Source organism: Coturnix japonica, chromosome 19, assembly GCF_054131305.1.
Source record: "Coturnix japonica strain WE chromosome 19, WE-NBRP24, whole genome shotgun sequence".
NCBI lineage: Eukaryota > Metazoa > Chordata > Aves > Galliformes > Phasianidae > Coturnix > Coturnix japonica.
The window spans coordinates 11528649-11554500 of NC_140681.1; the positions used below are offsets into that span (position 1 = coordinate 11528649).

The following is a 25852-nucleotide window of genomic DNA, read 5'->3' on the forward strand; positions in this document are numbered from 1 at the left end:
GCCTGTGGTCTCCAGAGATCTCCAAGCAACAGTGCTGGCAGCTAAGGATGAAACAACTCACGACTACACGCAATAAAACAAACTTCCTCCCAGCAGGACAGTATTTCTCGTCCTGTTCTCCCTGGCTCGAGGACCTCTGAGCCCTCTCTGGCTGAGCCTCCAAATAAGGAGACAGGCTCTAACTCAGGAGTTGTTTTAAGTAATAAGAAATGCCAGACTGCATTCCAATTAGCCTTCAGAGTCCTTCTGTTTTTTCTCTGTGTGCAGCAGAATGACAGATTTTAAGAACGGCTTCTTATTTCCAATAAAGAACAAGATGCACATACACTCTCCTAAGCTGAGCTTTTAGGGAAGCAACAAACAACACAAGGCCAGGAATGTCACCCAGAGCATCGTTCTATGACAGCCAATATCCCTGCAAAGTCTGCAGCATGCTGAGAGCCAACACTCTCAGTGTGACAGCAGAAATGACCATGTCCCAAGAGCAGCAGCAAAGCACAGTGTGTGCACTGACTGCAGCCTCCTCCAAGAGGAACACCGCTGCCACAAAGCAGTGCAATGCAGCTCGGAGTGATAAAGAGCACGTGAAGATCAGCAGCAACCTACTGGCACACTGAGGGTGAATAGGGAAGGCAGCGCAAAGCCTAAATATAACAAACACCTTCAGGCTCCTGCTTGTCTCCCTCCAAAAAGGCTTCCAACACAAGACACAGGATTTCAGGCCTTAGTGAGCTGTGGGGTTGAGCACAGTATGCTCTGCTGGCATACTGGCAGGTTAGGTCCTGCCTTTGAAAGCTCTGTCAAGTCCAAAACACCAGCAGAATGCTAATGCTGGTAACACCCAGGAACAGGAGACAAACAGAACTACATACACACAGTTTGCATCCTGTATCCAAGTGAGCAAATCACACCCATACACATGACACCCCCCAGTGTGAAGTACAACGCAAAGACAAAGAAGAAAAGGAGAAGTGGAGCTGGAAAGAGTCATAGAATGGCTTAGGTTGGAGTTTAAAGACCACCCAGCTCCAACCCCCTGCTGTGGGCTGGTTGCTCCCTGTCCCCTGGATCACCCATAGCTACCCAGGCAGCGGTGCCAGCAGCATTGCCTTAAGCAGGGCATGAGGGAGCACAGGTGTGTGTGGAACTGCAAGGAAAGGTGGAGAAGGAGGTCGAAACCAAACAGGGAAAACAAATTGCTCTTCATTATCGTATATTATGAGAAATGTAACATTCCAGGTTTTTATGGTTCTTTTTATGGCCATTAATAACAATGGTGGCTTTGAAGAGTGATGCTTCTGCTACGGATAATTAAATCTTATGCTCAGGGAAGAAGCCTGGCCACCCATAGCGGGCAGGGCAGGACTCCCATTGGAGCAATAAAACCTTTCCAGGTTCAGAGAGGGAGCAGGATGGGGTTCACCAGAAGGATGATCCAGCTCCTGGCTGGTGCCAAAGGCAGACGCAGAGATCGCTCCCTGCTCAGCACAGCCAGCCCTGCCCCTGCCTCCTCCAGCAGCACAGCCACACATGGCACTGCTGGCAGAGGGGCACAGGGCTGCACTGCCATAGAGCTGAGGATGGCTGCTGCAGGCTGTCAGCAGTTTTGCTCTTATGAATCGCAGGCAGAACCGTAAATCAACCCTGCCGGTGTATGAAACAGCCAGTGTATGAACAGCCAGCTTGAGAGTTAAGACACAAAAAGTCAAGGAATCCAGAAGCTTGGACTCCTGGAGTGACATTAATTCTCACCACAGTCCCACAGGGCGCATTTTACTTTATGCCTTAATACTGCAGCATTAATGTTGTTGCAGGGAGCTGAGCCTCTGCACGTCCCGGCTTGTGCATTTTGCTCCCAGTGGTCCCTCTCCATTCCAGCAGCCCCATTCTCAGCCTCCACTCACACAAAGCTGTCTCAGACTAGCAGGATCCCACACACACTTGAGTTCTCAGTGTTTAGCTCGTTGTCTCCTCACAAATAAAAGGAAAACCAAGATGATGTGGGAGAGAAGGCAGCCAGGGTGGGGGCACTTTGCAGCCCAGCTTTCAAAACGGAGCTGCAGCTGCTTGGTGCTCTCATCTTTTGACAATTTTTCATTAAACTGAAGGTTCTTTACTGCATGCTTTGTACCTTAAATATCTCTTATTAGCATTTGAGTGTCTTCCCTCCTTAGAAAGCTTGCAAGGTTCCCATTAAGGGTAATGAGAGTCACACTCCTGGGAGGCAAGGAGAATATATACCCCAACATCTCCTGGTTATGGTCTACTCTAACCAGTATGTCAGAGCATCATCTGCTAGGGATTTATTAGAGATGCATTTTACAATGGGCTCTATTATAAGTTATTAAGGAACGGAGCAGCTTCTACTGTTCTTTCATTAAATATTAATAGAGCATTTATAAACCGCTCCTTAATTTGAAGTGTTACCTTTAATCAAAACCCCGGCGATAACAACGTGGCCTTTGGTAAGGCCCCTCTGGTAGTATTTAAACCTTTCCCAGCTTTTACATGCCCACGGGTGGACTCGCTCTGCGGTTGGTGCAGGCTGGGAAGGGGGTGGTGCAGTTGTAGCTGCAGTTTCCCCCCATCACTGCTGCCCATACCAATGCTCAGCCAGCTGCTCACAGTGCAGACATGCATTGAACCCCCAGGGTGAGGCTCCCTGCAGCTCCCTGGGTGCTGCTCACCTGTTTTGCTGTCCACTGTGAAGTGCTGCTCGCCCTCCAACACGCTGTAGACGATACGGGCACTGCTCCCATATGTGGGGTCATCAGCATCAGAGGCCATCACCTGCATCACAGAGGTGCCTGCAGCAGGGATGAGAACAAAAACTGAAGAGATGTGGATTTCTTAGAGCGTGATCAGAAGACATCCAGTAATACTGCCCCTCTTGTCCCACAGAGTGAGAGGTGGATGGGAACATGGGCCACCTTAGGGCAGGACGTGCTCACCAGATCAGCAAGTAGCTTTGCTCCCAGCAGTCATCTCACATTTTAGGGTAGCTGCAGGGGAGGAAGAGCTATTGCCTGCCCAGAGCCAGGCACTGAACTGTGTCGTCATGCTCCACACGTAGCAGGGCAGAAGGACCATAAATTGGATAAAAGTCCATCAAATGTCTGCAATTAAGTTATTGATTTCCAACGCTGTCTCACTAAACTGGGTGCTTCACTCCAGCTGTCCCTGAGATGGCTTTAATTTGACATCATGTTCAATTTGACAGAAGCGGGACCCAGGACATGAGAATGGCCTTGGGAACAAAGAATCTGAGGTCCTCAAAGGCGACTGAAATGAGGAAGAAGCTGCTAATCTCACCTACAGACAGCCCTCAGGAAGGATATCTGTGAGGGTCCACCTCCAGCAGCACCCAACCCTGCTCTCCAGGCACAGCACTACCCACAGCAGTGCTCTCCATATGATACCAGATTTCTAACCCTGTGGTAAGCACCTCATCCTGCAGAGCCATGCACCCTGGATGGATGCCAGGGGGCAGCAGTTCCATCTGAGTGACCTGGAGGCCTGGAATCAAGGGAAACCCTGATTCTACCAGCAATACCATTCACAGCTTGCAGGGCAGTGCAATCCTCAGCACACGCTCACTTGCTGCCCCAGCCTCTGCCAGATGCACAAAAGCGTTTTGAGCATTTTCTATTAAGAAAAACCCATCAGACTGCCTGCAAGTGTTCTGGCTGCACGTTAAACAAAGTCTTTTCCTCTGCTTCTAGTGTGGAGATTAAACAATTTCTCTTCACAGTAATCAGTTTTGCATTCAGCCAGCTTTGTGATGGAGCCAGGGTTTGACCCCGAGTTCCTGTCTGCACAGCCAAATCATCTCTAATCTTGGCGCTACACAGAGAAATGAAAGCAAAATGCATCGACGGAGGAGAGCTGTTCTGATGGAAGCATCCACATTTACCACCATGCTTTCTACCCAGCCCAAAAGCCAGCTCTGGGCTACGCCACCCGCTCTGTGCAGCAGAGATGTCTTGCAGGAGGCAGTATGGATTTGGGCTCATACCTGTGTGCGGCAGACAGCTGTTAAGCAGACCCCAGGGAGCTCATGGAGAACACAGCTAATTTTAGCATCTCCTGCTACAAGGTGAAACTCCTGCCGCTCCCCAGCAGTCAGTTGGGTCCATCCTACCTCCTCTGCAGCTCCTTCAAGACTGACTTGGCTCAGCTCAGTCCTTTGGGGGGTGATGGGCACTGGGCAGGGGGGGGGGGTGCCCAGCAGGGGATGCAGCCTCAGGGCTGAGCTCTGTGCAGGAACAGAACATGGGGCCAATGTGAGCGCTCCCAGGTGCTGCACAGGAGTTTGTGCAATTCCCTCATTATTCGTTATTCCCTCTTAGGCACCGGGAAGTCAAATGACTTTCCCTCCCAATTAGTACTCCTTCATTATGCAAATAATGTCCTTTGATCTGTTCCTGCTGTCACAGAGCGGATCTGACCGTATTTGTTTTACTTCTCTTTATGCTCCAGGAAGGGACCCACCTCTGGGAGCTGGGACTGTGCTTCTGGCAGGGAGCTGCAGCTGATTGCTGCTGCTGGTAAGAGCAAAGCCACCCACATGGCCAGCCTTCAGCATGAGCCCCAGGGAGGTCCAGGAGAGCAAGAAGGGGTCACCCTTCACTTCTCAGGTTGGGCTGCAGAGTGGCAGAGGTGGGAAATGAAAAGCAGCTCCCTGCAAACCACACCTGAGATGAAGAGCAGCCCTGCTCCCTGGGGCTGACTCATCCTAGCAGAATGCAGCTGAATTAGGGACACAGGTCATCCAGGGAAACGGAGCAATGGACAAGCACTGCCAGCAGGTCTCCAGCCTTTGATCTTGATGTCACAGCCAATTCCAGCCACCCAGCCTTCCTGACCCTGCTTGGCCACTACAGGGGGATGCCTTCATTCACACACAGAACAGCAGCAAGGCATGTTCTGTGCAGCTCCATGCCCAGTGGAAGAACTTGCAGCAGCACCATAAGAAGGTGCTGTGTGAAGCAATCCCTGCTTGTTCGCTGGGCTGCTGAGAAGGAGCCCTTCCACCTCCTGGGCTGACCAGGCTGCAGAGGGCTCGGAGGCTACCACAGGCAGACGGACTTCAGCCCAATAAGCTCTCGGCTCCAGCTCCCCCTGCTCTGAGCATGCAGCTTGGAAGCACATCCCACGCCGTTCACAGCACTTCTCTTTACTTTTAACTTCTGAGTATTTTAATTTGCAGGAATCGCCTCCTTTCATGTTGTGAAACCGTGATTCTTTCTTGCTCTGATCTCCAATTTCGCATAGAAACTGTCTCCTTTGATATGTCTTGTTCACATCAGTCTGTGATCAGGCAGCTCCGTAATTGTTAGCGTTTTTTAAAGAATTGGGATCCTTGTCTAATACTCAGAGCTGAGGATTCTTTGCTTTTTAAAAGTAGTTCAAGCAAAATAGATTAATTTATTTCTTCCCCTTGGGAACGGGATGCCTCCTGCTCTCATGCTGCCTTTCATTGCGCCAGGAGCACATGGCTGCGGTTCAAGGGGTCACCATCTGACTCAGAAGAGGATTAGTGCAGGTAAATGGAAGAGGATGGAGAGCCCGGGGTGCTTCAGGAGTGTCTGCTCCCCATCCACCAACAGTCACCCAAGCAGCAGCTCCTGCACATCTACAGCCACCCCCAGCTCAAGCAGTGCTGCATCCTCTCCCCGTGTCCCTCCCAGCACTCAGGGGAGTGCAGCTCACTGCCCTGCTGCCATCCCTGATGATGGATGCTCATGGCACACATCCCACCTACAGCTGAGCACAGCACCAAGCTGACAGTCAGTGGGGAGCTGGGGGAGCAGGCCAGCGGTAGTGTGGAGAAAACCACCTCTATTACATTGGACATGAATTCCCTGACTTCAGCAATGCTGGAGAGAAGCCAGAAAGTGGGCAAGAGGGTGCAGCATCACTGCCCAGGGGTGTTGAAGGGGACGGAGAGGCAGTCACAGGGCTCTGAGCGCAGGGGGAGACAGCAAGAGCAGCTGCTGAGGCACAGCAGGACCTTGGGATAATCCAGAGCACAGGTAGCCATGGGCTCCTTGGCTCCTAAGGGCTCATTCCTACCCCTGCCCACAGCACCCAGGATCTGAGGGCTGAACAAAACCAGGGCATCTGGCATCTCCCTGGCCCATCCCCAGGGCACAGCTTAGGGCTGGGGCTGAGCGCCCAGCCACAGGCTGGCAATCAGCTCAGAGGATTTATTCACTTGTTTTTCCTTAAGCTACCTTATTTATTTGTCCCTCTCGGCTTCTCAGCTCTGCTCTCAGTGGGAATCCTTGTGATTTGCAGCCTGGTTTGTGGGGTATGGCAGGCTCAGGGTTTAGTGGCAGAATTGGAGGATTCTCACCCATCAGGACACCTACCAATGGGGGACAGCTCAGCCACGCTGCCGATGTAGGGTCCCTCCAGGAAGCGTGGCTCACTGTCGTTGATGTCCTGCACCTTGATGATGAACTCAGACTCGGGTTCCAGCAGCTGGTCAGTCTGCCTGTCACGGGCCTGAGCCCGCAGTGTGTAGAAGGTTTTCTGCTCCCGGTCCAGGCGTTCGGTGGCGTGGATGTCACCTGTGATCTCATCGATGAGGAAGATGGTTCCCGCACCCTCCCCAGAGATGGTGTACTTGATGGAGCCGTCCCCCTCATCCGAGTCCGAATGGATCTGCCAGGGAAAGAGCAGAGGGTAGGAGCAGGTTGGGATGAGGAGCCCTGTGTCTGCTCCCCTCTGCCACCACCAGAACACAGAGCACAGGGGATGCTGCACATGGGAGGGCACAACACACAGCACCATCAGTTCTGCTTCTGCCACTGTGAGCTCAGCAGGACCCAAACACTGCCGGTACCCACCCACACCACAGACCAAGTGACAGACCTTGCCATGGCGAGGCCAGGAGATGTATGGGAAGGAGAACTCACCATCAGCCCCCTAAAAAGAGGTTACCCCATGGCAGGGACTCAGGATGCAACACAAGGCCATTTCTCCCAGGCTGTGCAGCAAACAGGGTAGGAATGCAGCTCAGGTTGGGGTTGGGGAGCCTCATGGCAGAGCTGATGCTGCCAGACATTGCTTTTGGGCAAAGCCTGCAGTGAAATGAGGCGAGACGGGCTGTGCTGAATGAAAAACAGACCCTGGGGAAGGTGCTTTTTGTAGCCAGTCTCCGTTTCATTTTCTAATTAAGACAACGTTTGAAATTAGGAAAAGAAAGGGTAAACAGAAGCTCCTCCTGGACCAGGAGCTGACTGGAATCCAGGCCAGACGTCCAGAGATAATTTTATTGGTGGCATTAAGCTGAGTTATGAGGTTTTTACAATCTAGCCACTTATGAGAAATCTATTAACAGTAACTGGACAGGCAGAATGCATCTTGACAGAGAGCAGCACGGGCGTTAATTGGGACAATCCATAACAGGACAGGGACCTGCAAGGTTTCATCAGTCGTCTTCATTTGCTCCCTGCAATTTCTGCTTAGAATCAGCAAAGTTCTCCCACCAACTCAAAAAAAGAAGAAAAAAAAAGAAAAAAAGAAAAAAAAGGAGAAGAAGAAAAAAAGCTGCCCATTAATCGGCTAATGAAATATGAAAATGTTTATGGGCCATTCAATCTTCCAAACTGCAGTTCTATAATCCACCTTTCAGACACACAGCTCTACCAGCAAGAATTTATACCAGAGCTGCCTCTTTTTTCTTTTCTCTCGTTTTTTTTTTTTTTTTTTTTTTTTTATGATGCCTTCATTATATTTGTCTTGTTAGATACAGTTTCTATATTTATTTCATGAGTGAGGTGCCTGCACGTTGGACAACTCAATGCATTTCATACATTACTGTATTGCTTCTTACCTGAAGGAGCTCCCCAGGCACCCCCAGCACTCAGACCTTTGCTTAAAGCATGGCTGTGAGCCCTGTAGTGTCAATGGGAGTCCCACATTGCCAGTAGGGAACTTCCACTGCCAATGGGGATCCCACAGCACCAATAGGTGTCTTCCATTGCCAGTGGGGGTCCCACAGCACCAAGGGGAACCCCACAACTTCCAACCACACCTCCATGGGGATCAGAGCACCCTCAGGGCTGGTGCACAGAGCATCCTTTCCTAGATCCCCACACACCCCTCAGCTTTGGGGCATTCATCAACCCCTCCATGTTATTAATATCCCTGAAGTTCATTATTACACCCTGTTAGCAATTGAGCCTTATCTGACAAAGTTGCACCTGTTCTGCTCAGTGCAGGTAGCAGAAAGCTGAGCTTTCCTGCTGAACACCAGGCTGGTGATTAATAATTAGGGCAGAGATCAACCACCCAGCACCATGCTGAGCTCCCAGCACATCCTCTTTACATATTTGCTCACTGCTGACTGCTTGGAGCAGACACCAGCATCCCCGCAAACAGGAGAGCAAGGAAGAAAAATGGAGCTCGGGCTCAAGGGGCCATACAGATTGATTTACAAGGGAAGATTAAAAGACCTAAATCTGTGCTGCTTGGCTAAACAACAACTAATGGGGGAGGGCTGGAAAACTGACTACAGACATCAGGGGGAATGCAGCAGAGCAGATCCCACAGCACCGCTGCACCTCTCCTGGGAGCTCTGGGCTGTACTGTGTGTCATGGGCACCCTCTTGGGGGTCCCCCCTATGCTCAGTGCAGAGACAGCAATGCCACAGCCACCGGTGCACCCATGTGTCCCATTGCTCCCATTTGTTCTATGGGAAAACAGTTCCCTCATCCTGAAGAACCAAACCCAGGAATTTCACAGAGCCATTAATTACTTGCTAATAATTAAATCGAAATTAAATGTGAACAGAGGTGCACATTCCTTATTAAAAGCGATTAAACAGAAAGCACAGATACACAAATAAAAAATGACTCTGGGGCTGGAAAAGAAAGAAAATCAAATAAAAACTAGCCCGTAATAAAGGCGCACTTTGTTTGCTCCAACTCATAAAGCCCGAGTTCATCAATTTTCTTTAAATATTAGCAACTTAATTAAATCTGCTTTTTTCCCCCTTTAATCCTCTCCTCTATCTAAAATAGATCTGTCCACACGCAGAAGTTTGTAACTAGTGCTGACCCCATAATTCTATTTAAAAAAAAAATAATAATAAAACAAAGAAATCCACATCAAACTGACAGCAGCCTCGGGGGAAATTACAGTTCAGAGGAAGGATTAGCTGGAGAACCCAGATTTCAGGGAAATGGGATCGGCCTTTGGAAGAGCACACAAAGGTGTGCGAGGAGCATCCATGGAGGGAGCATCCCATGGGCACTGTGAGACCCCAGCACAGCCTTATCAGTGGGCATCGGTGTCTCCCATCTCTGGGCTCTGGCTGCTTTTGGCCCCAGGGAGCATCACCAAAAGGGAATTGTTCCCAGCACAGCCCGGCTGCTCGTTCTAAGCAGGACGAGTGATGCATTGAATGATGTGAAAGGGGCTGTAAAATGGGTTAGTTTTAGGTTCCTGGGTTCATTTTGGAGATGAGGCCGTTGCTAGGCTACCTCTGGAGTTTGACAGGGCCTGATGCTTCGAGTCACCTCCCAGGGGAGCTGTGAATTAACTGTAACCGCATCGAGCGTCACGGCGGAGGAGTGCGGCTTTCGAGTGTCTGCTGAAATGGACACAAATCATGGCTGAAATTCCACCTGGCCTCCAGCCAAAAAGCCCATTTTCGAGCCTCCTCCAGACTCATAACCTGACAGCCAAAGCCATCAGACAGCCCTGCTGCAGGAGCTCTTGCTTGGGTGTTTTCCTTTGGGGAGAGCCCATGCCCCCATAGGAGCAGCTCTACTCTGGGCTGGGCCCAGCAGCCAGTGCTGCTCTTTCATCAGAGCACAGATGACATCCTTCATGCTCCTGGGAACCATGGGGCACCCTCTGAACAGCTCTGAGGACAAAGCACAGCAACCCCAAGGCAGATGACCACAGGACACCAAGGCCTCAGCCCCACACTAACCTCATCCTGGCCCCAGGATTTCCATGCCATGGCCACAGTAGGGCATCCCCACTGCCAGCCTCGGTCTGCTCAGATGATTAGCATAGAAACAGCTGCAGCTCACAGATCCAACAGCACAGTCCTTCCAGGACCACTAGGGAGCCCTGGGGAGGGGTGAGGAAACACAGCCAGCACACCATCCCCATGCTGAGATGGCTACAGGACAAGGAACTGACCATCCTGAGCTGTGCTGTTTGTAGAGCCAGGCTCCTGTCATTCCAGTCCATGCCCTGGCTACTGCTCTAGCATTGCCAGTTCACCTCACCAGGCTCAGCAATGCTACATCACACCCTGCTCTGCACAGGCTTGGCCAGCCCCAGGGAGACACAGGGTTGCCTTACCTTCCCCACGTACAGTGGCTCCGTGCCCGTGTACTCCTCCACCACAAAGAACTGGTTCCAGACCCAGCCGCGCTTCACTCGCCCGCTGGCCAGCAGTGTGGGATCCCCCGGCTGCCCCAGGCCAGGACCCTCCGCCGTGGTGTGCATGGCCCAGGCCCCCAGCTCCTGGATGGCACAGAGCAGCAACAGCATGGTCCAGCAGCAGCCCTGCAGACCCTTTGCCATCGCACTCTAGGAGGCCGCATGAGCTGCAGATTTCGGACAGGCAACTGGCATCTTTATGGGAAGAGGAGGAGTAAAGTCAACACTGGCAGCGTGGGACTCACTGGTCACTGCAGTGTGTCCATCCCTGCAGCATGCTACATCCTGCAGCTGGACACCTCCTGTTCCAGCTGGCTGCGGTCTTGTCTGCAACTACAGGTGTCCTGGGCCGCCTGCTGCTAGCTCAAGAGCATTCAGTGCTGGTGCCTTGCAGGAGGCTCCTGCATCTCCAGAGAAGAGTCTGGCAGCTTGCATTTGTCCCTGGGGACAGGTTGCACGGCTCTGGGATCAGCTGCAACAGCCGTGCCCGAGAGCGGGGTCACAAATAGCTTGGTGCCCTCCCTGCAGGCAGACAGTTCCAAAGCCACACACAACACACCGCTGCCCCGGACCAGCATCCGCAGGGAGCACAGCACAGCTTCTCCATGGAAAGGTTCACAGAGGATTTAAGTGGATGAGGTGCTGCAGGCAGCCTCTGTTTGTCCCATGGCAGTCCCGCAGCACTGCATGAGGGGTCCAGCAGCACAGGGTTCTGTGTTGCACACGCTGCTCATGAGCCCATTTGTAAATCCTGTCTTCAGAGGGGTGATATCCCAGCACCTGGTGAAGGATCCTTGGCCCAGCCGACGCCAGTCACTTCCATCCTCTGCCAGCTCATGCAGAAAGGTGTAGGGCAGCCAGCAGCAACTCTGGGAGCCTGGAAAAGGCCAAGTGTCAGTGCTTTTGCAAGAGTGGGGCTCCATGCCTCCCGCTGCCCCTGTGCCCTCAGTTGGTACCTCCCCCCCCTCCCCACCTTGGGTGTCCCACTGCAGTGCCCAACCCCACCGGTCCTGCTGGAGGGAAGCTGGCAGAGCCCTGCCAGTGGGAGCTGCTGGCTCTCCAGCCCCTGCCACCAGCCCTGTGCTCCTGGCACCTCATTTCTCTGCCAGTGGGTTTGGAGAAAGGCAGCTGTTCAAGGATTCATCAGCTGGATGATGTTAAAGCCAATTTAGAAAAAAAAAAAAAAAAAAAAAAGAAAGAAAAGAAAAAAAACAGAAAGAAAAAAGAAAAACCTCTGGAGTAAGCTTCAAGCCATAAATGAGGTGGTAAGGATAAAAAACAAGAGCACTCAGTGAGAGAGCGAGCTTGATAAGGGTCAGGGATAGGCATGCAGCACCCATCCCTCCCTCCACCAACACCCTGAGCTTCCACCAGAGCTCCTCAACACCCGCCAGGCACGAAACATGCTCATCTTCACTGGTTGGAGGAGTTAATCTCTTGCCATCTGTTTCTCTAAATAGCAGAGGGAACGTAGATGGACAGAAAGGGGGATCCATCCTGGACCACACATGCGAGGCTCCAGGTATTGCTATCTGCTCCCCAGGGAAGGGCACTGAGCAGCTGCCTGGACCCATGCCCTGCACAGCCCCCTGCAGGACTCCAAACAGCCCAAGCAGCCTAGAGAAGGGGCAGCCAGCAAATATCACCATAGCTGTTCCTTGCTCTTGCCATTTCCCTACTGTGACTGCACCTACAGAGCAGGTTCCCTACAGCATCCAAGGAGGCACATGGTCAGTTCTACAGTTCCCTGTCCAGACAAGCACTGAGAAGCACAGAGCTGCTGACCCAAGGAAGTGCCAGGCATCATTCAGCGCTGCCTACTCCTGGTTCGTGCACAGTGTGTCAGGCAATGCATACAAACACATTTGCACACAAGGGCTCACTCATATTTCACACACACAGCTCAGAGTCCTCAAGCCATCACTCCTCTCTATCCATATTTGTGCCTCATTTGGGTCTACACGTGCCAGGTTTCCCTCAATGTACACATGCCATATTCCGTGCACACATGCACATATCAGCTCTCCCACGTGCAAGCCCTGTGCACTTCACGCTCCAAGAAGCACAGAGTCCCCAGTGTATCTTTTTGTTAGGAGCCACGGTGCAGAAGCACTAACATTCCTCTCTGCCTCTCTGCCCTGCCAGCCTGTTTGTTATTCAGACATATTCACAGTGGCCCCATAAGGTCGGCAGAGATGGCAGAGCTCCCTCTCGCAGCCGTTGCCCCACGAGGTCAGGTTATTCCTGCCAACGTAAAGGGCAGGAATCCCTATAAACAAACACCACGAAGCATTTTACAAGGCAGACTACATCCAGGGGAGTAGGATGATCTGTGGATGGGTGATGGGCTGACTTGTTCCCTCCCACCAATAAGAGTCTGACAGCATAAAGCAACTGCTCCCTTCGTGGGCCAAACACGGATGTGAAGGAGCTGCCCCACCTGCAGCAGGATTCAAGAACAGAGATTGACAAAGTAACAGGGTGCGTACAAATCTGTTTCTATCATTCCTGCGTGGATACAGAGGAGATACAAATAACAAGACACAAAGTGTCGCTGCCACAAACAGCATCTCTCCAATTCCTCATACCTGGGAAATCCGCAGCTATTTTTGAGTGAGTTCCCCCGACAATGAGAGATGTCAGCAGACCGAAGTTGTGCCAGAGCAACAGCTTCAGGTCGGCACCCGGTACATGCAATATGCATGGGAAGAACACCCAATCCAGCATCTCTCCTCTTGCTACTCTGCAGGCAGTGCCTCCAGATGTGCCCAGAATCCTCTTACAAACAGACTGTACCTGATCAACAGAGCTGCTTGAAGCAGAACTACAGCGTATGTACATGTTCTCAAGGACTGCCACATAAGCAGAGCGTTGGGGAGAGGCCATCACCAGCTGCAGCCATCTCCCCCCATGCCCTGAGGCCATTCAGGCTGCATGGTGTGATTCTTAATGCCCTGCAGAAGCCTTACCAGGCAGCAATAGCACTACAGACATAACAGTTCTGAAGACCTCCTGAGCAACTAAATCCAAAACAGCATCAACAAAGCAGTGAAAGAACAAGCTAAATGCACACACTGAAGCAAGGCAAAATATGCAAGGGTAGGAGATGCTGCAATGGGCCAGCACGGCTCTGGCAGAGCTGGCCCACAGTTCCCAAGGCAACTTGCTCAGCCCTGTTGCATCTGAGCACTCCGTAGAGCAGCTCTGGCTCAACGAGGAGAGTCCCGCTGGGCGCGCATGGGCTGGGCTGCCGTTGCTGTGGGAACCACAACACTGTGCTCCGAGTCCCAGCCATTATGCTGTGTTTTACATTTAACAGATTTCTCATCTTACAGCTATGCCTGAACTACTGTGGTTTGCTGGTGGCTGTCTCACACTGACAAAGTTCAGCTCCGTTCGGCTGAGCTGTTTGCAGGTGATAGCAGAGCACATCCCAGTCCCAGTGCACCTCCCAGACACTCAGGTCCCAGATTCGACTCACCCCACTGTGAGCTCCAGACCTGGATGGAATGTCCCATCCCTGGAGGCATTAAAGGCCAGGTTAGATGGAGCCCTGGGCAGCCTGATGTGGTGGTGGGGCAACCAGTTCATGACAGGGATTGAAACCGTGTGATCTTCAAGGTCCCATCCAACCTCAGCCATTCTGTGATCCTATGATCTTGGTACCCAGAGCCACCTAAGAGTACATACCCAGAGCCACATCTCTGACAAGGTTCATTGCCACAGACAAGATTTTCACACCCTACCGAAAATTTTTCATCTTTTCCTCTTCTGTCACAGCTCCAGGCCATGCCTACGGCCAGCATTGTGTCAATGCACATTTTTCCTTCTGGCTGTCACACCACAGAGCTCTTCCAGGGGCAAAGTACCTGAGAGCCCCACATTGCAGAGTCATAAAATGGTTTGAACTGGAAAGGACCCTTAAAGGGCATCTGGTCCAACCCCCCTGCAGTCATCAGGGACACCCCTCCAGCTTGGCCCTGAGTGCCTGCGCAGACAGGGCATCCACCTCATCTCTGGGCAACCTGTACCACTGCCTCCACAAAGCTGGAGGTACCTCTCCTTCCTGCCACAAACAGCAAAGTGGGAGCTGCTACTTTCTGCAGCCACTCAGCCCCAGCACAGCACCCCAAGCAGCCTGCAGATGCACAGAAGTACATGCACTCACGTGGCTTTGTGCCCAGGTCCTGCTCTGCCAGGCAGATTCTCACATCACCCCAACATGCCCCCTCTCCTATTGATGCTCCGTCATCCCCACTTCCCAATTATCAGCACAGCTCCCCCTCTCCTCCCTGCAAGAGCTTGTGCCGTTTGTCGGTGTATATTTGGCACAGCCGTACTGTACATCATGTTGACAGTAGAAATTACATCCTGAGCTTATGTTTTACACTCTGCTCTGTCAGGACTCACCGCAGCCCAGTGATCAGGACAAATTGAATAGCATCCCGTCCGTGTCAATATTTATTTCATTTTACAAATGCAGCCCGGTGCAAAGGAAAGCAGGCAGGGGAGGGGGAAGGCATGGACAGACAACAACAGGCAGAGGCAGCACCGCCTGCTCCATCACAGCTCTGCAGCAGTGCCACACCAGAGCAGAGTGTGCCAACCCAGCCAGCACCAGGTAAACACACAAGGAGCTCCAAGCACTGCTGTTGCCCACAGCCATGTCAGAAGGACTGACACACCAGCACCACCCCTGAGATGAGCCCTTATGATCAGCAGAAAACACACAGCTGACAATCAGCTACAAAGGATGCAACAAGGCAGGAAAGTCTCCCTTCCCCCCAACTCTCTGCCAGACTAATGTGTAACCAGCAGCACTCTGCTCCTTACCCCCCACAGCAAAGCATCACCCACTGCATCAGCACTGCACCTGCTGTGCCACAGCTGCAGCTCCACTGCATGGGCAGACATTGCTCATTCCACCCTTGGAAGGCAGAGTTGCCAGGCACAGGGCAGGAGCTCTCTACAGCCTAAGCCTTCTTCTGTCTCTTCCCAACCCAAAGGACAACAGACAGCAACAGCTCCAGCAGGAAGGCAGCCGGTCAGCAAGCACAGCTCAGCCTCAACCCATGGGGCTTGATTAGCTTTGGCACTACATAGCTGCTACACGGGAGAGAGAAGAGCATTGGAAGGTGCACCAAGAGGCGGCTGCATATGGACACAGAGCACAGACACAGCTCACAGTGCTGCTCCTGGCAGGCAGAGCTGCAGCCCCCGGAGACAGCTCAGGACAGCAGAGACAAAGGCTCCTGCAGGGTTCCCAGTGCACAGCCAGACATGCAACAGCACTGCAGCAGCAGTAGAGCATGGTTGGAAGTCCTGTCCAACAACGGGCAAACCTCCAGCAACATGCAGAGCTCTCCACTCTCTGCACAAATGTGTCCTTACCCAGGAGCTCGGTGGGACAGCTCTGCCATCTCTTGCGTGCAGCAATGACAACAGAGAACAGGAGCCCAACATGGGGCCCAGCACCACCTACACTCACCAGCTGCCTCAGTCACAAGAGAATAGCTGAGGCCATGTGCAAGCAGCAGCACAGCAGCTCTGAGGACCACACTTTGTGCCAGCTCAGAGCGAGGCAGCATCCCTGAGCACAAGCAGGCAGCATGCCGGGCCAGCCACACTTCTCTGGGAGACGGAGCAGCAAAAAGTCTGCAGTTATTTACCATCAGATTCTTGTCTCGTACTGCCTGCAGCTCCGCACATGCCATGTAACCACAGCTCCTCCTGTTAAACAGGATACAAAGCCACTTAATGCTCCCCTTCCTGGGACACAGGACCAGCTAACACTGCTGTCTGGAATATGGAGGCAACACAAGAACGGCAAGCTTGCTGCAAAGCTTTAAGAAGGTTCATAATCTCTAGGCCTACGGCTAAGATATGAACTCAGGCTCTCTGGAGCTCGCTTTCTCTACTGGATATTGTAAGACAAAATGAGGCAAATAGTGTTTTTCTGGGTTTTGTTTTTTTGGTTTTTTTTTTTTTTTTTTTTTCCTTTTATGAACTTCTCAAAATCCAGAGAAGAAGGAAGAAAGAAGTAACCTCACCAGATATGAGATAGTGCCAACTCCAGAGCAGGCCAAAGGCAAGGACCTCCCATACCAGCATCCCACATACTACCTCTGACAATTCACCTCAGTGCAACACCAACTGTAACCACTGTGCCAGGCCCAAGCACCCACATGCTCACATCTTCCCATGGTTTCTCCCTGGCTTCTAAGAGGTATTTTAAGAGCATCTCTGTGGGCTGGACAGTAACACAGCCAGGGCACTCACCAGCTTCAGCCCTATAAGGAACAAGTGCTCTGCACATTGAGCACAATGGGGACCACCATTCCCTCTGTACCACTACTGTACCACTGCCACAATGAGCAAGTGCCTTTGGCTGGAATATATGACTTGCATTTCAAAGTCCATAAGGAGCATCATCACAGGTGAGAGCAAAGGTGGGGGATGCCAAACCACACTGAGAGTGGCCATGGTCATAGCCACTGCACTGCAAGTCCCCATTCCATACCAGATCCCATTCAAGGTCCAATGTTCTGATGAAATAAATCTGGACATTATATGTCTGAATGGTGCCACAGAAAGCAACAGCAGGCTAGAGAGGCTGTCAGCAGTGCAAGCTCAGGAATGCCCCATAGCATCCCTCTGCTGGAATACATTCATGCATGAGGCGCACTCTACTCTGGTGCCCTTTCCAGAATCTCAATGCATTTTACCAATCAAGTAATAGAGAAAAGGCAGGAGATATTGATCTGGGTGGCACACAGCATAAATGTGCGTAAAAATGCCGGAGATAAGTGGCCAAGGGATTCAAAACCAGAGAAGCCTTTTCACTTACGCAGTGAAAGGCCTTTGTAAAGCAGATGAACTGATCCCAAATGCAGGCAATGTGGTTTGGCAAGGTGCCTTTCTGCACATCTTCTGTCCTGAGCCTCTGCCTTTCTTCTGAGGGGAACCTGCACACACACAGCTCAGGTGAAGTTGTTTTCCTAAAGGAATTTCTACATGAACAGTGCTGGGCCGTGTGACTAAGCACCCATTTTCTCCCTCCTTTTTAAGTTCAGTTTAATTATTGTCCCCTTTGATGCCGCCTTGAGAAATTCCAATAAAAGAGTGCAGCAACTGTCAGAGCAGAAGCTATTCACAACCTCTTGGCTTCTCATGCTCAGCAGCCACTGTCTGCTATCAGACACACTGGGAGGAAGAGTTATTTGTTCAAGCTCTCACACAAGCAGCGTTTGGAAAAACGTATTTTCAAAGTTCAGGATTTTTTTTTATTTTATTTTTTTCCTTCCTATTTTTCTTTTCCTCCAAATCATCTTTGGTCCAAGTTTCAAAGAAATTTTAATTGCAAAGAAAATCTCAAAGTCCGCCTTAGGGAAGAGGCTTTTACAGCCAGAACGGTTTCGCTCTGCAGCAATTCTTTTCCAAAACGGAATTTTCATGCCTTGTCTACGTGAATACAATACTTTTAATTTGCCTTTAAAAACAAACTCAGAGGAGGTGAAAGCAAAGGCAGCTTCCCGCCGCCCTGACTACATACACAATCTCTGCCCACGTCTGAAAGGAACCAACTCCAAGCCAGAAGGAGAAGAAAGCAGAGTGGCTCCGTGCCTGGAGCAGAGCTCAGCTGGCTGCACTGTGCCCCCCCAGCACCCCATAGGTGAGCAGCCAGCAGCAGCACTGCCCAGCTGGACAAGCAGTGCACCTGGACAGACTGCCGTCCCAGCTGAGCACACACATCCCTGCACTGAATGCCAAAAGTTAGATGGGAGAAACCACAGCCCCAGTGAGGATTGCTGTGTACACCCAGACCCGTCCTCCCCATTCAGCACAGCACCTGCAAGCACCCACGCTGCCCACCTGTTGGACACAGCTCCGATAGCTCCTGGTTGCTCTTTCCTGTGAAGCTGACAAATTGCCTGAAGCGCTAACAAAAAGCAGAACAAGGCACTGGTGCACCCAGATAGGACAGGGCACGGCTGGTTTTCCCCTCACATAGGCAAGCTGTCTGCTAGGACACACCAGCTTCTTTGGCAGAGGGAGAATCACAGAACCATTAGAGTTGGAAAAGACTTCCAAAGGCCACCAAGTCCAACTGCTTACCTACCACCAATGTTGCCCACTAACCACATCCCTCAGTCCCACATCCACCCTTTCCTTAAGCACCCCCAGGGATGGGGACCCCACCACTCCCTGGGTAGCCCGTTTCAATGCATCACCGCTCTTTCTGAGAAGAAATTCTTCTTGACATCCAACCTGCACCTCCCCTGGCACATACTGAGGCTGTTCCCTACTTTCCCATTGCAGGTCCCCAAAGGCTGTGGAGCAGAAGAATCAGCTCTCAGCAGCAGATGGGAGATAAACCAAGATGGCAAACAAGAACAACAAAAGGAAAAAAACCCTAAAAAGATACATCCCATTGCCACAAGTCCAAATCTGACAAAGATCTGACAAATCTGACAAAGAAAGGGAAAAAACAAGCAGTGAATTCAATCATGACCTGCCAGAAAATGCCAAGGGGGCCCACGTAGGAAGAAAAATCCATAAAGGAAAGGAGATTATCCCAGTCAAGGCTATTGCAAGGAACTTCTGAAGGGTTGGACTGAGCCAAGGGACTGGCCAAACTGCAACTGAAAGGCGGTGCCAAATTGGCTTTAATGCAGAGGTGAAGCTGAAAGAAAGCACATGAAGGAGATGCTTGTCTCTAGCTGGGAAGGCAAACAAGGTGACATTGCTGTTCCTTGCTGTAGCACTGGACATTAACCCAGCACCTCCCTGCCCACTGCCCCTCCATCCCCTGCAAACCAGCAGAGAGGAGAAAGGAACAGCCCCAGCACTGGGATACCCAGCGCAGGGTGAGATGAATCAAGGCTGACAGCCCCGACAAGTGGGCACCTGGATAGGAGTTAAAGGACAGATTAAAATAAAAGACACAAAATGGAATTCTTAGACTTTGACAAATGTGGAGGGAATCGGGTACTTTTAATCAAATGTTTGGCAGATGTATGAATTATTTATCACTCAATATCGTGTAGTTAAATAGAAGATGTTCACAGCTTTCCTACCTACAACTCTCTACCTCACATTTCTACAGAAACTTGGGGGCATCACTGAGCCAGAAGGGCTCCAAGCAGTTTCCTTCTGTTTACTGCTCAGGGTCTGAGGGCAGGTTCAGTTCCCTGGTTAAATAAATGCTATGGCAGGTACACGTCACTCTCGAGAAGGTCTTGCTGCTGCCAACTCTTCTTTCCGATGTGTTTTTTGCTCCTCAATAAGGGCGGTGAGGCAGAGGCACAGAGATGAGGTGGGTGCCCCATCTCTGAAGGCACTTAGGGTCAGGCTGGGGGGCTCTGAGCACTGGTAGAGCTGTGGGTGTCCCTGTGCACTGCCTGAGCACGGACTACGTGGCTTTTTAGCGTCCATTCCAACTCAAACCATTCTGTGATTCTCTTAGGTGTTCTTGGCAATTTTGTCCCTGTAAACCTCTCCGTCTTATGGTAGGATGCACGTCACCTCCTTCCAGTATATGACATCAGGGAAGTCTCTTCCCAGTCCAACACAGTGCCATTTTGAGATGGTGAGACCTAAGGCAGTACAGGGTCACACTGACTGAAGCCAGGAGGACATAAAGGAGAAAAAGAGAGTAGCAAAAAGCAGGACAAGACTTGGGGGAGCTGCACCACAGGGCTCACGCCTGCAGCTGTGACAGTGCTTTCCGCCCATGTAATAGGATGATCAGCTGCACGCAGCCCAGATCAGAAGCAGGCATTGACTTTGTTGCTGGCACCTCGGGCCGAAAGCAGCCTGTGAAGATGTAAGTGACTTCCTCAGCACCTCAGGACAAGCTCTGCAGCAGTAAACAGCTGTCAGGAAGATGGAAGAATGAGAGTAATTAGTCTCTTTAACGCCAATTTCAGCCTGATCTTTCACACTTAAGAAAACTGTTCCAATGCTTTTCTTATTTTCAGAGGAGCTCATTAAATAAGAATTAGAAGCAAGATAGTATAACAGATAAGAACATTATTTCTGCAACAATAAACCTGCCAAAATCCACTTCTTTGCAGCTGCACTGCTCAGCCTCCCAGGCTGCCCCTGGAATGTCCATCTGTGTGATGCACCAGGCTGGTGCCATCACCATCACATTGCTACCTGGGAAGTACCACCTCAGGATAGAACATGCTGGTATGGGGAAGGGGCTCAGGCCCAAACCTTTCTGCTCTCCAGAAACCACTGAGCAACCACAGAAGGGAAAGGAAGCACCGAACCACTTCAGGAATCAGGAGGTGACTGAGTATCGTGCAGCCTCACTCCTCAAAGGGGAAGAAAAGATGTTTTGTTAAGATGCGGCATTGCTCAGAAAAATCCAGAATTGGCAGGAATCCCTGGAGGCTGAGTCACCTCCTCGGGAAGAACTTCTCGGCCATCAGGACTGCAGAAGTCTACCTGAAAGGCAGCTCCTCCAGGAAGAGCACAGCACCACATCTCTCACCTTCACCCTGCAGGCACATGGCTGAAGGCAGAGGTACCCTAGAAACACCACTGTCCAAGTAGAAGCCAAGCAACAAGCAGAAAGCCCTTTCCTTGGAGGGTCCCTCAGATATGGGGCTGAGTCAGGGAAATGACACAGTCCTACCACAGACCATAAAAAAAAAAAATCATACTAACGCAAAAATCAGAAGCTTTTGGCATCTTGTCTGATAGAATCAACTTTTTATATCCTTCCATGCCCAATAAATTCTGTTCACAAAGAACAAGGAGAAAAAAAGAAGAAGTAAAAGCCTTAATAAATGCTGGAAGAGCAGGGAGCTCACACTGACTCCCAGCCCGGCGTAGCTCCTGGATAATCTAGGCAATAGTTTATTTTTCTCTCCAGTATCATTTTCCCAGCTTGATCTCTACTGTCGCAGTATGATGGTTTCACCCCATTAGCCTTGCTTAAAAAAGTGATCCCAGGACTGTGAGTGTTATTGCCCACATAAATCAGGAGGCTTTGAATACGGAGCACCTTTAAATAAACAGCTGATGGAAGTGAAGTTCCGGGATCATTATTAATAGCTTTTCATTTCTGTGTCCGCTGTGCTGTGACATTCTTTCCCAGCAGAAAGCCTCCGCTTCCTATCCCCAGTACATCTGATCCCATGAGTCCTCCAGTCGGAATGAATGACTGTACCTTTGTGTTAATTGCATAGCCCATTCCACAAACTGAATACTAATATTAACTAGCTATAGGAGGAGGCTTTGCGGAGCGGGAGCAAGAGGATGGTTTGAAGGCAGGCATGCCAGCCCCACTGCCTTCCTGTGTGTGCACAGGGGGGAGAAGAACTTGTCCTCATTTCTCCATAAGCAAGGGCAGATACTACACACAGTCAAGGCTCACAACAGGTCTAAGAGCCCACTCCATTCCCAGACCACCTGCCAAGGAGTGTGCCTTGTGCTGGTGGACAGACACAGCTTCCCCCTGCCCTGCCACACTTCTCACGTGCACCCCCAGACAGATTGATGCCTGTCACTCCACTCATTGCACACAGTTCCTGGCCAAGACCAAAGGTGCGCAGACCCACAGAGAGGCAGCCATCCAGAACAGCCCTGCTGGTGCCTACAGGTGCTTCTCAAAACCTTCACCTGGCCAGATCCAGCGTTTTTCACTAGCATGCCTTGTCCAGGGAGGGGAACGCTCTCCTCCCTCCCTCCACTTCTGGCAATGAGGAATTGTTCTGACAGCTGCAGGCAGGTGCACAGCAGCGCAGAGCAGATGGAAGCTCCAATTGCCATGGGCAGATCTAATGTCAGCAACTGGAGGAAGGCAAATCACCACCGTGCTCCTTCTCTGGGGGTGATGAGCCCAGGATGAGACCTCACCAAGAGGGACCTTGGCCACCTGTTCTGGGAGCAAACTCTCTCCTGGAGAAAGTGGATGGTAAGCAAATCTGCCAAGGCAACCTGCAGCTTCAGCAACCTTTGCAGACAACCACAAAACCCAGGGCCAGGTGAGGGCTCGTGGTTTTACTGCCTATTGCTCACTCTTCCCCAGATCCAGGTGTCAGCAAGGAGGTTCAGGACACAGGAACTGACACAGGCGCAGCAAAAGGCTCCTCTGTCAGAGCCAGAACAGAAGGAAGCACCTGAAAACTGTGAAGCGTGGCTGAACAAAGCTGAAAGAGACCACTACAGACAGAATGCACATTTCTCAGAGGGCTGTAAGAGTGTTAAATCTCTTTTCTGACTTCAGAACACTTTCCTAGTTCAAGCCTGAATCATTGACACATCACGATGGACGGGCACGGCAGAGCCACATCTCTCTGACAAATCAAAAAGAATAGCTTGGCTTGCTGGATATGATTTGGCAAGCTGGAGACAGTACCCACCTTCCCTTCACAAAGAACTCTGACCACTTTGTCAGGTGGAAAATAAAACTGGATTCCTCCTCCCCCATCTCCAGTGCTGTGTTTGCAGAACATGGCCCAGCACCCAGCAGTCACACAGGACTGCCAATGCAGGAGGGACAGCAGGCACTGTGAGCAGTGTGTGTCACCGGGAGCTCTGCTCTCCTCCTTCAGCATCCCACTGAAGTTCATCAGCTCTCAGCAGAGGCCAAACATGCAAAACACAGTTGGAAAGGAGAACATTTCTGAAAGCTGAGCACATTCGAATTGCATCCACAAGTAGCTTCAGATTTGCGTTCCTACCAGTCCAACATCACGCTGAGGAAGGGACAGACTGGGAGCTCTGGGGACAAGCACTGGGCTTAACACAAGTAATGAAAGGAGGTGAATTGGCCAATCCATCAATCAGATCTAAGGGTTCAGGGCTTTGGTGCTGAACTCCATCAAACAAGAGACTCAAATCTCCCTTTCCAACATCCCAGGATGGACACAGGACACACACAGGGCTTTGCACAGGTCTTGTGTCACTACTGAACCCTTCACCTCCATCAGTCCTGGCAACAGGGAGACTGTGGGAATCTGCTCTCTCCAACGCACAAGCTTTGAAGGGTCTTTCCTGATGTATCTGCACAAAGCAGGGACCTTGAGGCCTTGCGTGTACGTTCTAATGTTATTATTATCAAAAGAAATAAAGAAGGACATGGTGAGGTGAGAGGCAACAAAGCAGCCCAGGCAACAAAGGGAGACAGAGAGAGAGATTACAGTAGCAACAGGGAAGACAGAAAAGCAAATGGACAAAGTGCATGTGAAAGAATAGAGCCAAGGAGAGATATGCATACACGTGAGCGAGCAGGATCGTGTTGGAACACGTGAGCATGTAATGCACACAGGAGGGGGCACAGAAACCCACACAAGCAGGTGTGGTCCTGCACAGCCCTGAGCCCTTCAGACCCTCCGTGGGTTCACAGACTGTCCCTTGCATACATAGGATGCTGTGACCCACTTCACTCCATCCAGCACAGACCCTCACAGCCATCCTGTGGCAGTGACAATCCTCAGAGCCAAACCAAAGCTGTAACTCAGGCTCCAAGTGCTCTCAGCAGTGCCTGAACCGCTCCTCCCCGGAGCTCCATGCTGGAAATGGGGAGAAGTGGCAGCACACAGACACCTCTCATTGCCTACATGCAAACACGGCTCTCTCCAGCTTTGTCATCCTCACACGTTGCATCTTCGCTTCCTGCTGTCTTTATCATTACATCGCAGACCTTTGCTCCCTCTCCCCTTATTCCTTGGGCTGTTTCACTTCCCCCTCCTTCTCCACTGTTCTCTTTAGCTTTTTTTTTCCCCCCATGATGATCATGTCAGAACTCACGCTCAAAGCCCCACAGCCCCTCGTGCACACCTAAAGAGGGATAGGGACACCCAGAGCCCAGCATCCTCATGCAAAGCACTGGAATCCCCACGTGCTCCCTCAGCCCCTCACCAACAGGGCAGCGTGAGAAGCCAAAAAGTCCTTGACTTGGCATAAGCACCAATCTGCAACAACTGAAAACATCCGTGTTATTGCCATCATATTCATCAAAAATCCAAAGCACAGCATCAGAGAAGACTCTACAAAGAGAATTAACTCTCTCCCAGCCAAAACACAATACACCCTGACTCCAGCCATGCACACTGCCTTCATGTACAGGATAATGGTAGTCCCCAAGCCCCCATCGCTCCTAACACTGAGCTCTGTAAACGTGCCCAAAGCCAACCAGGAGCGGTACCACAAAGGCAGATGTGCTTTTTTGCTCCCTACCATCCAAATAACCCCCTTCTCAGGTCGCTGGATTAGCAGCAGCCTCAGCAGAGCTTGGGAACACAAAGCAGAGCGCAGACAAAAAGCCATTCTACCCCATGATGCACATGGAGCTGTACCCACCTCCTGCCCCCAACCATCACAGCCTCATGGTGAACTGACACCAAAACTCACACCTGAATACACAACGTGATTCAAAACCAGAATAATGAGTCCCAGCTGCCTGGAGTGCTGAGAGTGAACCTTAAGAGGCTCAAGAGTGAACTAGACACAGGCACTGGATCTGCCCAGGCCTCAGCCCATGGCAGGTACATCAGACGCTCAGGAGACAGCTGCTGGTCTTAGTGCACAGATAGACCTCACACACACAAAAACACCTCACCCACCAGATACAAAAGGAGAAAGAAAAGCTGGCATTTCTATTTCTAAACATACTTGGGAGGCACCAGATAGCACAGCGATGGAGCAGATAGGAAGAAAGAAAATAGACAGAGATGAGACTCAGTGCCATCCTTTGAGTGCTCACAAGGGAAACGCACGTGCTGCCTTATGGCAGCCAGGACCAGGCAGCGTGCTCCCAGCCCTGAGCCCAGCTCAGCTATGCTTCAAAGCAAGGGCCTTCCAGCCTGCTGCTTCACAGCCCCTCCCTCTCATTTCTATTTTGCAGCAGACAGCTTTTCACAACCAGGACAGCACTTGGCAGGAGAAGTACAGACCCAGCTGCAGATTTTCTGGTTCTTGGACAGCAAAAGGCTCAAAAAAGGCCTTCCCAGCAGCATCGAGCTGGACTGGTGTCTGTACCCAGGAACTAAAGAGGGACATTCAGCAGTGTCTGCAGACACCTGAGAGCAGTCACAGGTCAGATCCTGCCTGTCCAGCTCAACCACAGCAATAAAGCAAGGCTAATTTGCAACAGCTGAGGTAGCTCAGTGCCCTGCTCTGAGGCTTGTTTTTTGGCACTCAGTTTCTCCCTGCCTTATCAAAACAGAGCTGTGATTGGCAGCATCACAGGCAGTCCCAGACATGCCTCTGCCATCAGACCCACGGAGTACAGTCCAAGTGTCCCACTGTGCTAACCAGGTTAACAAGGACTCTTTGGCAAAAGGCATCAAGCAACTTCCCACAGCTCAGGCACTCTGCAAAGGCACACAGTAAGAAGTGTTTAGAAGTCCCAAAACACATGGCAGCATCACCACTGGCTGCATGCACAGCCAGAGTGGAAGAAGACATATCAATCCTTTTCCC

General features: G+C 51.1%; 1 protein-coding gene across 1 annotated transcript in view; it reads right to left on the reverse strand.

The window, feature by feature from the left end:
- The window catches only part of CDH22 (cadherin 22), a 56211-nt gene that overhangs the window by 24202 nt on the left and 6157 nt on the right, over nt 1-25852 (reverse strand). The window contains exons 2-4 of the mRNA XM_015882098.3: nt 10331-11288; nt 6375-6669; nt 2688-2807 (exon numbers count right to left, since the gene is read on the reverse strand). Coding sequence (XP_015737584.2) covers nt 2688-2807; nt 6375-6669; nt 10331-10555 — 640 coding nt within the window. The 5' untranslated portion in view covers nt 10556-11288. The remainder of the gene's footprint in view (nt 1-2687; nt 2808-6374; nt 6670-10330; nt 11289-25852) is intronic.